At 41.4% G+C, this 12,611-nt stretch overlaps 1 protein-coding gene across 1 annotated transcript; it reads right to left on the bottom strand.

The window, feature by feature from the left end:
* Positions 1–279: 279 nt before the first annotated feature.
* LOC106819323 (calmodulin-lysine N-methyltransferase-like) lies at positions 280–10,171 on the bottom strand. Its single transcript, XM_014823972.1, has 9 exons — positions 9,997–10,171; positions 4,777–4,958; positions 4,356–4,414; positions 3,981–4,041; positions 2,957–3,078; positions 2,559–2,619; positions 948–1,022; positions 736–799; positions 280–561 (listed from the first exon to the last, which is right to left on the bottom strand). The coding sequence occupies exons 1-9, from the start codon at positions 10,039–10,041 to the stop codon at positions 358–360; spliced, it is 873 nt and encodes a 290-aa protein (XP_014679458.1). The 5' UTR covers positions 10,042–10,171; the 3' UTR covers positions 280–357.
* Positions 10,172–12,611: the final 2,440 nt, after the last annotated feature.

The following is a 12,611-nucleotide window of genomic DNA, read 5'->3' as shown; positions in this document are numbered from 1 at the left end:
GTAGTGTAGTGTAGTGTAGTGTGGTGTAGTGTAGTGTAGTGTAGTGTAGTGTAGTGTAGTGTAGTGTAGTGTAGTGTAGTGTAGTGTAGTGTAGTGTAGTGTAGTGTAGTGTAGTGTAGTGCAGTGTAGTGTAATGTAGTGCAGTGCAGTGCAATGCAACCTAGTCCAATGAAGGGTGCAGTGCTGGGTAATCTATTGTAGTGTACTGTTGTGTATTTTGTTATGGTGTGGAGTGTGGTATCGATTGGAGAGATAGAAAGATAAATAATTTACGTTTCATAAAATCTACAATTTGCATTATATATAGTTACGATAAGTGTATATATATGAACACAAATATACAACTACATCAAATCCTTAATCTCGCTTTGACAACTTGAGCAACAGAGGATAATGTAGGTTTTCATTGTAACATGGATCAGATTGTCTAACTTCGCAGTGCCTCTGCCACACATGATCGTCATATTGTTCTTGCTTCTCTACATTGAAAGATGATTGGGCTCGCTTTACAAAACTGTCAAGAGTTCCACTTCTACTTGGTGCAAGAAGAAATGCTGTTCCCTGCAAAAGCCCACATGCTGATTTTACACAAACCAAATGCAAGGGTTAATCTACCTGTTATTTTTAGAGCATTATAACATTTTTGTATGAAATGTCAGCATAAGAATTAACCATGGAAAGGGTAGTTTAAAAAACTGAAGCCTTACATAATTAGATTTTTAGCTAGGCAGTTACCTTATTCGTCAAGAGTTTTTGTATAGTGTGTAGCAGATCCTCATGGGCTTTATCAAAAAAAAGACTGAAAGCAATAGACCACCTTGGTATCAATCTAACATAATCATAGGTGAAGTTACAATCTACCTTCAAAACATATTGCAGAATATGAAATGAAATGTATGTGAAAATAAGAATTTGAACTTAGATAGAAGTAGAAAATATTTCCTTACCAGTCAGCAGAAAGAATAACATCAAACTGATGTTCAATGTCTAAATACTCTTCATATCTATCCCACTGTAGCGATCTGTAATATGAATTGTGAACTGGCAATAAACTATCGGGGAAGGTTATGAGATGTCTATAATTTAAAAATCATTCAATGCAACAATGATTCCTTCTAAAAATCTGGATTCAGGATACTGTTAAGGTTACGGATGTGTAACACTGTAAAGGGCATTGCAACATAACTGCTCAATCCAACTCATATCCATTACATAAGAGAGATGTACGTCTCTCTACGCTCTAGATGGGGAAAAAAAATTTAATTCATCGCTAATTAAATGACGGCAAACATTGTGAATTTATACAAAAAAATGTTGTTTTTTTGTTATTTCTCAGAAACAGCAGAGTTGGGACCTAAACTTTTAACCATAAGTTGTTCATAATATGAACTAAACAAGTGCCGCAGAGTCACAGCGCTCAACTGACGTGTACTGTAGCCGGGTATTCTTCTGATAAACTCACTGGTAACCGAATCAAGTGCGCCCTCCCGCCACTCTAATAGCAAAAGCAGTTCAGTTCTTTGTTAACAGTCAACAAATCCATGTTCAACCCTCCTCTTGATGGTCAAAATGTTATCAGACACTTACTCTTCGCACGTCAGCAGAAAGTACATTTCATGGTCCTTTCAATAAAGTGATAAAAATGGTAGGTCAGCGCTGAAACAAAAAAGTTTTGCACTGGGTCCGTTAGACCACGTCCTCAGAAAATTTCCCCCACTGCCATTTAACCTCTAATTTTGCACTGGTGATGGGTTTCCTCCCCATCACACTATACATCGAATATTACGAGCATAGGTCGAGCCGTTGAAATTTGTGCCGCAATCCCGTATTTCCTCCTATACCTTAAGTTAAGGGGGAAATATTCCCCCTCCATTAACACATCTTGACCTTTGACCATTGACCCCAAAATTCGACATCCCCCTAACGTCCCGAATATCTAGACCGTACGTTGAGCGGTCAAGATTTCTGCCGTAACTGTTGAAACACGGAGGGACGCACGAATGGACGCTCATGCAATTCTACAAGCTGCATCTGACTTCGTCATCTGAGCTAAAAGGGGTACCTGGAATTTTTTTTAAATGCTTTAATTTAGGAAATGTTGAAAAGATGGACGAAAATGTGTAGTGATTTTCAAAACACAACAATTTCGTAAAACAAAGAGCCATAACTTATAAAATATAATATTTAAATAAAATTCCAGGGATGCTTTTTTCCTTTGATATGTTAAGCATTGAAACGTAACAAACATTTTTGGAATCAGTTGTGAGTTTCGAGAAATAGCGTTTGAAAAATTAGCAACTTCAGCATTTTAACAATGGAGATATTAGCACTTTTCTAAATTTCCCATGATTGAACGCCTGTGTTAAGAATTGACTAATGTGGGGATTTGGAACTGTTTGGGAGGCTACATACATAATTTCTACATATACATAGCTGCCCATGGGTCCGATCTATCAAATAAAGTGGATATTGAAATTTCGACCGAAAATCACCTCCCAACCCTAACAGTATCCTTCAGTATATCAACAGTAACTCATTGATCTAAATAAATCACATACCTCACCTCAATCGATGATGATTTCAGTCTGTCTTTGTTGTGTTTGAGTATCTCCTTTAAATCTGTCACTCAGTTAAAGTATTCATATTCTACCCACTTGAGTATCCAGAAAATTTAACGAACAGGAACATATTGCTGCTCGTAGGGTCTATGTCCCCCTGACCTCTGTTTGACCTGGCTCGTTTAGCTATTTCTGACTAACCCTAACCCTAACCCTATATATATTATATATTATATATATATATTAGTCAGAAATAGCTAAACGAGCCAGGTCAAACAGAGGTCAGGGGGACATAGACCTTATCTGCCATATTGCTCCATGACATATCATCTTTATTATGTAAGCGCAGGTCTGTGAAAAAAAAACATTTTATAATCCTCAAAAAGCTAAAAAGATACTATTAATCGAATTCGCATTTCCATCAGTCATTAGAACTCTGTCGGCACCTCCTGGTATCACAGATAATGCTACAGCAGCTAGACAGGTCATGCCTCCTCCAAGCTCACAGATTGACTTCCGACTGTAAAGACAAAATATCAGCATGGCCTTTAACCACCCAATAGATAGGGGAATTAAAGTAAACACTGGTGCATAAATTAATGCAAACTATTACACATTGATACATCCTTAATAAGTTCATTCGGTTGGTTGATAATAGAGGTAAGTTGGTTGATTTCTACTTGACCGTGAGGTTCAAACGTACCTGCTAGTATTTCGCGTCCTAACAGGAGGCTTTTTCAAAGCTGACCGACTTTGTCAGATTTGACCACCAGATGGTGTAGTGGTCAACAGCTTCGTCCACACATGACCGAGTCTGTACCCCAATATATCGTGTGCGATGTGCGGAAAAAGTTACATTGGAGATATGGGCCGTAAATTTGAAACCCGCCTAAAAGGGCACAAAAAGGATGTAGATGCCGTAGCTCCCAAATCATTTACGAGGACCCAGCAAAAACAATCCGCTACCGAAATAAACAAATTTGCGATCATGGACCATGTAGTGACCACCAATCACACCATCAATTCGGATAATTCGAAAATTATCAATCGTGAGCCAACAAGAATAAGGCGTTGGATTAAGGAAGCCATCTGGATTCGCAAGACCCCGAACATGAACCGAGACGAGGGAAGTGTACAGACTCAGTCACAGATGGACCAAGCTGTTGACCACTACACCATCTGGTGGTCAAATCTGACAATGTCAGTCAGCTTAGAAAAAGCCTCCTGTTAGGATGCGAAACGTTAGCAGGTGCATTTGAACCTCAAGGTTCAGTAGAAATCAACGAAGCTATCTCTATTACACATCAGGTCAAGAGTTGGTTCCGACCCATTATCTTCCTAGGACACTCAGCACACAATAGAGAGCAAAGTCAAGGCAGTGGCCATGCAGTACATGCTTGCTTGTTACCGCATACCGTTTACCTGAACAAATCACGATTCTTGAGACAGTAGTAAGTGAGAACCTCCTCCGAAGGCCACACACCTGTGACAAATGACATTATTTCACTTTACACTGTAACAGCTTGATGTAATATCGATGATTGGATCCTCATAATGATTTTTATTCAGACTTTCAACACAATCATGTTCAGCCATGACGGAAAATACCAGATGATCAGAAGACACCTGGGGCCATCGGTATTCACATAATAAATTATATATCTATTTTATCTATTCATTGTTAATTTCAAAAATGACAATTATTATCTATTAAATTTATTTAAGATTCTACTACCGCACAGTGCTACAATGATTTACCTATGGTGCATTTAGTAGCAACAATTATCTTATACTTACAAACATTTCCAGTATTGTTGAAGCCGACTAGGTCGTCAAGATTCAATGCTGTTAAGTATCTGTAGTAAACATTTGGGCAAAGCTCTATTGCATATCATTATATCAGACATCACAGTTAATGGGTAACTGAGTAGTAACCCATAAAATTGTTTTTGTAGTGAAAACTTTTTATGTTTACATTTTTGCCAAGTGTTGACTTTATTTTTCTTCAAAACTGCTCGTTTTGATAAATGAAGCATGCTGTATTTGCTAATGAATAAACTATCAAAATTTACCCGTTCATCTTCTTTATTCCTCCTTAAATTTGAATTTTAAAAGTACTGCCCGAGAATCCAGAAAATCCAAATATCCGGACCGACCCCATCCCTGAACAGTCTGAATTTTCGGACTTATACTGCATAATTTAATTCCAAATTATTACCTTATATAAACAGTAAAATCAGGAAACTCTTTACTGTAGTTAGTTTGCCAGAAACTACCTGTCTGGGTTGTGCACACAACTTCCTTGGGTAATGAACCTGTGTGTATCAGTCCAAATGACTGAAAGCGTCTCACGGATATGGATGAGGTCTCATCACTGCTGCCAGTACGCTTTGTTATTGCCTAGAGGTCAGAATTACATAAGCATGGTGAGGCTAGTAGCACAATAAGTACAAAAGCAATCCTCGCTCAAATGCAACAGTTGGGTTTTTTGGGAAGAAATGCAGTGGTGACTTGCACTGGCTCAAGAATTCCTGCGGCAACCCATCAATGACTTCATTACAAGTGTGGCTGAAAAGAAAACAATTGCTACTATGTTATGTGGAACAGTATATGTATAGTAAACAATCTATTATCCGAAACCCTTGGGACCAGACAGTGACACGTTTCGGAATTCGGAATTTTTCGGATTTCAGAATGGTAGTACAGTACAGATGTACACACCGCATATCTTGCAACTAGCCAGTACTAAAACCCAAGTTTTCATGAGGCCAAGTGCTGTACCGCAACAGTACAATATGTATGAACACATGATTACATATGTACTCGGTATAAACACTTGTCTCACACAATATATACCGCGTTCACACGCTAATGGTTTGGCTCGAGCTAAATGGGCTAAATTTGGCTCGGGCCGGTTTGAGTCGGAGCGTTCATATGTACGTAAGTGAATACTGTCTGTCAAATTCAAATTCATATTCAAATCAATTTTATTGCACAAATATCCCACAGATACTTTGGCAGTATATCGCGAGATGGCGTTGTGTACGATTCAGTGTTTACTTCCATTCCGAGTTCAATTATCAATCTTGAAAACATGCATCCTGATCAAATTTTCCAAATTAAATAACTGTTTTGGACTTTTTTCGTCAAAGTACACGTTCGACACTCGCGGCATCTAGCGCTCTACCGATTTAGCTGGTGCTAAAATTTGGCTCGAGCCTGGTCAGACGTTTTCGATGGGACCAAATTGGCTCGTGCTAACTTGTCACGGCCCCGAAAAACCGTCCGTGTGAACGTTCGGCTCGAGCCAAATTTGGCGCGGGCCTAATTAGGCTCGGGCTAAAAACGTCCGTGTGAACGCGTCTATATACACTAAAATGGTCCTCAAGCTATCAAAATCAGCACAAAGAGACCTCATCAGCTGTGAGGCAGTATGTCCCAATAACTACTATTTAAAAAAAGATCATCTAGTCCACTTTTAGAACCAACAACATAAAGATTTAGTATTGTATCATAGTGTTGAGCCTAAAAATGTGACAAGAAAAAAAAAGATATTTTAAATTCTGACTACCAAAGACACCAGACATATAATCATTTCAATGAGCTCATAAGGAGACAGCTTTGGGAAGATGAACAACATTCAATAGAACATCGCTAATTTTTGTACAAGCACTAGGTTTGTTATATATGAAAAAGTATGTTTCCTTACAAAACAATTCACAAAACTACATGCATCATAGGAGGGAAACCAGATATATTACATCAGGAGTAGATAATAGGGAAGGAGTGTGACATCAATAAACAAGGGAAATTCGTCATTTACTAGCTTGCCTTAAAATACCTACGATTTACTACACGTAACGCAACCAACTTGAGCTCAAATCGTACGCAGTACATCCGCATAGCATCGTGCGAAATCGTTTCCTCGTATACACCCGCAATCCAGAGATACAGACTAAAACGTACGACACGATTTTCAATTCTGTTGCCAGCAAAATCCATGCGTTGAGAAAGCTATTTGAAACAAAAGGCAGCTACTAACGCGCTATTGCTAACTCGGCGGGCAATGTGGCTCGCTGGGAGATTTGAATCCGATCTGCTGCTGATAGCGGATTGGCGTGCATGCGTGGTATATGGGGGCATGCCAGCTGTATTGCCGGCATGCCGGTGTAGCTGTGTACCGGGTCAAAGGTTATCTCGCCGAGTGTTGCGTTGATGCCTAATCTCCCAGCAAGCCACATTGCCCGCCGAGTTAGCAATAGCGCGTTAGTAGCTGCCTTTTGTTTCAAATAGCTTTCTCAACGCATGGATTTTGCTGGCAACAGAATTGAAAATCGTGTCGTACATTTTAGTCTGTATCTCCGGATTGCGGGTGTATACGAGGAAACGATTTCACACGATGCTAGGCGGATGTACTGTGTACGATTTGAGCTCAAGTTGGTTGCGTTACGCGTAGTAAATCGTAGGTATTTTAAGGCTAGTAAATGACGAATTTCCCTTGTTTATTGATGTCACACTCCTTCCCTATTATCTACTCCTGATTACATCTGGATAGGGCAGAAGTTCTGGGGGCACTGCCCCCTTGCCCCCCCCCCCACCCCACCCAGCTAGCTACAGCCCTTTTTAATACATACCAGTTCTGGAAGGAGGGGATAAAGCCTCACACTACCAACTGGTCATGGTCAGAGCCACGTTGAAATTATTTATAAAGCGCAACCAGGTGCCAAAGATCACATGAGCATGATACACTATATGGATTTCCTTATGAAGAAAGAAACATTAAAGATGTTATGACTTACCTTTACAGAGTGGATTAGGGGTTTATAGAACATCAGAAAAAAGACATGCTTTGCATTTTACACCCATTAGCAACACAGTATCCTCCGCATCAATGATGGTAAATAAACACGAAATGTAAATACTACCAGTCTTAAATCTTTCTCTACTCTGTTTCGCTTATTAATAATAAGTTATTATTGCCAATAGTTTCCTGTAAATGCAGTTCAAATGCTCCTCTGCAACACACAAGTACACTGCACGCACGCGGCTGTGCACAAACAACAAGAACAAAGAGTGCAAATAAGAATATAGAGTATATAACAATAAGATTGTAAATAAGAAACAAAAATAAAGAACATAAATATAAACTCTTCATATCTGTGTTTCAATAATAATATAACAATCGTTACAATGTTTGTGTGTAGCAGCGTGCGTGCAGTGTACTTGCATGTTGCAGAGCATTTGAACAGCATTTATTATAGGAAATTATCCGTAACTAGCAGGATACCCAGCATTGCCCGAGGAAATCAGTGGCCTTACTCAGTTGGTGACCGCTTGGTTGAAAGGAAAATACCCAAAAAAATCTAACTATCTATGATCTATCTATCCATGCATCCATCCATCCATCCCATTCCATGCCATCCCATCCCATATCGCATCGCATCCCATATCGCATCCCATGCCATCCCATGCCATCCCATCCCATCGCATGCCATCCCATCGCATGCCATCCCATCCCATCCCATGCCATCGCATGCCATCTCATCCCATCCCAAACTGTAAAAAAATAATAATAAATCAAAAGATAAAAAACATTAAAAAATAAAAAAGTAAAAATAATAAAATAAAATAATATAAAAAATATAATAATATTTTATCTGCAACCTACATAGGCTTCCGTTAAGTGTTCCCGACAGTTTGCGCTGTTATTATCATCTACCATAGTTTATTCTGGATTTTTACTAAACGTTGAAATGTAGTAAAAAAATTTAAATTTTGAAATTAACGGTGAATTTTAAGGTTGTTTTTTTGGGTTGTCCGAAGGACAACCAAGAGAGTAGCATATGGTTGTCCCTCAAGAGTTTTGGTTGTCCGGATATTATTTAAACATGTGCTGCACGCGCTGGTTCAAGGATAAAGAAGATGTCTAGTCCTATCCTAACATCATCCTATCCAATCACCGTACTGGATATCATCTGTACCTTGAACCAGCGCGTGCAGCACATGTTTATATAATGGCCCAAGGATCAGCTCGAACATGGGTCAATAAATCCAATGTGGCCTTAACCCTAAGCCCATAATCTAACCCGGCTAACCTACACGCCTAACAAATTAAAGCCCTAAACCTATTAGTATTATATTATGATATATATATTATTATTTATATTGATCGGAAATGACATTGGTTTATTGGACCATGTTCTCGTATCCTTTGGAACCAAAAAAGACCTTAAAATTGAGGCACCTGAGCGATTGAAGTATGCAATAGATAACTATTGGCTTATTGCCATGGCATGACATGTTCAATGTTGTAGGCCGCTATTGCCTAATTCACACATAATTCAGTATTTCTGAGATTGCACTAAGAAGGCTCAGGCTATAGTATTAGTATTACCTATTCAGTGCTCGAAATAAGCTGTTGTCCGGTTGTCGGAGAGACAACCAGAATTTGCGCCGGACAACTAACCAGTCTGAGACATTGTCACGCGTGACAACCAAAGAAAAATGTGACGAAAAAACGCACTTTATTTATGTTTATTCACAGGGGTTTCCAGACACATTATACCTGGCGGCCGCCGATAATCTATTGGTGTGGGCAAAGCAACGCATACCAGCTGCTATTTCCAGAACACTGGTATATGTCAGGTTTTGATTTATAATGAGAGGTGAATTCAATCGATTTGGAACCAAGCAATACAGCAAGTTCAGACCTTTACTAGTTTTGTATTTTTATGTCCATTATTATTTTGAATTTTCGCGATGGCTTTGCCCATGCAAAACAAACAACAGTGGGGATTCATTGTTGATCCGAAAGTAAGAAAAAAAAGGGGAAAAATGTCGTAGTCAGAATGAAGTGCTGTATATGTACTCAAAGTGCCAGCAAATACCATCTCCTGCGATCTACATTTTCAATAATTTCTGGGGGAGGACCCCCGATAACCCCGCTTGTTTTTCACCCCTCCCTGGAATCCTAGATCCGCAGCACTGGAACAATTTACCATATCTGGAGCAAAGAACAATATGAACAAAAATGTCGGCCTTTCGGATGCACCAAAACAAGATTGCAGAGAAGGTAGGAGAGCCGTAGGCTGTGCACGAATGGCGAGACGGAGGAGCCATTACAGTATTAAGTCACTCACTATTCGCCGACAGTTTGGCTGTTTTTAGCCCCCCGACCCCCCTTGTTAACAAATCCTGGACTACACCATGTTTTTGCGTGTTTGTTGACGCATCATTATTAATTTATTATGTGATTGAAAATAGGAGATTTGGGGATATTTTTTTGGGACAACCAGAAATTGTTGCGGACACCCGATTTGATGCGGAACAACCACATTTTTTTCTTATTTCGAGCACTGGCTATTACTAGTATAGTATTATATACTATTATTGCCAATATTGGTGACGCAGGCTATTGGCAGTATTGGTAAAAATTTACCTGTCGCAATATTTTCCAACGCCTGCTTGCCAATGAATTCGACATTTCTTCATCAGTACAGCAGTATAAGTAATAGTAGTCACGCTATCATCATGATTTTAAACAAATTACATACACTTGTGACACGGTTGACGGAAAACAACGGAAAGAGCTACGGGTCATTTTTTTGGCTACCCACTGCCATCTATCGGTGAATAACGCATAATAGGCAATGTACGCTAAGCTACACTAGGGGGCGCATCAAGTGGGAGTTCGCATTCATTCAGAATAAAATTGTAATTAAATGTAATCTAGTGTCTGTGTCTGTATAACGTTTTCTAACGCTTGCTTGATAATGAAATCTATGTTAAATCATCAGCACAGTAGTGTTACTAGTAACGCCCACGAAACCACATTCCCATATCTTGTGGGCAAAGTTAGAGGACAGAATCCGGGACAGAATATGGCAAGCCGTGCATTTCCTTCAAAACTAATATCATATGGGAAATAGAATTAATGTAACTTTAAATTGAAACAATACTTTTATAAATAGAAAATACAAACAGGAATATAGTAAATGCAAGTGCTGAATAGAACAGCAGCGTTTGAATGAAAACAATTACTTCCATAAGAACGGAAAAGCACCAAGATTAAAAATGAAAACATGCGGCAGTACTTTGAATCAAAGCAACAAAACTGGAACGGATAACAACCCAGTCACGTCCCGTCCGTTAAGCCCCTCAGTCAACATAGCACGACGCACGGCCCGCCACTGAGAATTAATCAAACGAATGCGAAAATAGATTCAGTGCGTCGTTGTGGCCGGCCAACTTTATGTCAGGATTTGAGAAAGCTAGCGAGTTGAACAACGGACATGCACCGTGTTGCGTACGCGCGCTGCGCTGTACTCAGGGCGCTATACAGGCGCAATGCTTAAAAAATCCAACAATTGCACAGGTGTTGCTGCGCACGAAACGAATGGTCCGCGCATGCGCGCGCATGCACCGCGCATTCACGCACAGCCATGCGCACAGGCCAACGCACAGCCAACGCAACAGCCAACGCACAGGTCAACTTTCTGGATGAGAAGGGGATATGGTGTTGCTGAGCACCCTTACCACCTAAAGGACATTGATGTGCATATTGGTCACCATGAGAGGCAAGATTGCCGCAGAGTGAGAGCAAGCTTCAGGCCAGGGGCGAGGGCCTTCTGTATGCTTGTAAATTCTGCTGTGTGATCCTCGACCCACTCTGGGTTAGCAGCTCGTTGCAACATCTGGCGGGCATCCGCAAAGTTTTGTGAATCTGCCTGCGTCTTCGTTACGGATTCAACATAAGTAGCTGGTCATAAGGCCAAACTGTCGTCGGCCTACGATCCCAGGGTCGCGACCAGAACCTCCGTCTACCTCCTTCTCTTCTCCTTCTCCTGATGTACATGGACTGGTGAAGTGCCCAGTTCCATGAGTCTTGCTGATGTTGGAGAACCGCGATTTCGTATTGTCAGTTCGCAGGCCTGTCGGGATCCTCCATCTTCTTAGGTCGTTCTTCTAGACACGATCAAGCAGGAATCTCGCTGTCAATCACCCATGAGGCGTCGGGAGAAGTGATGATGAAGGAAGTGTGGCCGGGACCGTTACTATTAACCGCCATGGCTACACGCTGCGTACAGCTAGGAACAACGCTAGAAGAAGCTGGGCGCGCTACAGACTGCGTTCAGCACTTCGTTCAGCACACGCTCATATCGCTGCATGTTCGCGCTGGAATGCGTTAACAACACGCTAGGTAGTAGCGGCTAGCCTGTGGCGCAGGTGTCGCTGACACCTCGCGCCGATCAAGCATACACGAATACCCAACGTGTTGCGCCGCGTGGGTCTGGCGTTGTCCAGCGCGCTCTTGCGCGTGTCTGCGGCAGTCCCTTCTGGCAGTGTAACCTCATGCGTCGAGCTCGCGCGCAACAATTTTGACATGCTCAAACATCCCGACGCACACGCCAGCGAACGAGGAATGGACAACGAATGGCATGAGCGTTGGTCCAGCGCGCTCGACAGAACGAGTAAGCGAATGCTGACGTCACACCCAGCGAAGACACGCATTGGCCAAAATTTGCTGATTTTCCGAGTGCGCGGGCCGTGCGTCTCGTGTATGTGTGACTGCGGGCTTTAACAGAATACTCGTAGCTATAGCACATTGCGCCGTACTGTGATAGAAACAACGCAACTCGTGGAAGGAATAAATGAAAAGAGATTCCGGTTTTACCACTTTGGTGCGTGCAGAGCTGCAAAATTCAGCTGGCGAGCCAGCAAATTTGGAACAGGGCGGGGGGCAAGGCGAGGCAGAGAGAAGCGACCGAGGGGTAGGGGTGTGGAGGGGGAGGGCGGGGGCGGTTCCACGGTAGGGAGATTTGAAAATTCGCATGAAATGGCATTTTCTGCAACACTAAAATTCCAAGTATTAGTGGGTAACTGTATATGAGAAGTGGCATATGCTAATCCACTAACCCCCCCTCCCTCGCTTTTTTTTTATTCTCACTCCGATCCGAGTCAACGTGGACATGCGCCCCTGGCGTGTGGCCGCCGGAAGATGCTCTGAGGTACACACTGACCCATGGTGTGACCAGACCCCCCCTAGCTAGTAAA

This window comes from Priapulus caudatus, unplaced genomic scaffold (genome assembly GCF_000485595.1).
Source record: "Priapulus caudatus unplaced genomic scaffold, Priapulus_caudatus-5.0.1 Scaffold3171, whole genome shotgun sequence".
NCBI classification, from domain to species: Eukaryota; Metazoa; Priapulida; class Priapulimorpha; order Priapulimorphida; family Priapulidae; genus Priapulus; species Priapulus caudatus.
This window is presented reverse-complemented; position numbering and strand designations above follow the sequence as displayed.

Bases quoted from the DNA above. Each gene is read 5' to 3' on its own strand.
- LOC106819323 (XM_014823972.1), bottom strand. From the start codon at position 10,041: ATGTCGAATTCATTGGCAAGCAGGCGTTGGAAAATATTGCGACAG. The intron at 1,023-2,558 runs GTATGTGATTTA...TTCATATTACAG, and splicing joins TCATCATCGATTGAGGTGAG to ATCGCTACAGTGGGATAGAT. The intron at 800-947 runs GTAAGGAAATAT...TATTGCTTTCAG, and splicing joins GTTATTCTTTCTGCTGACTG to TCTTTTTTTTGATAAAGCCC.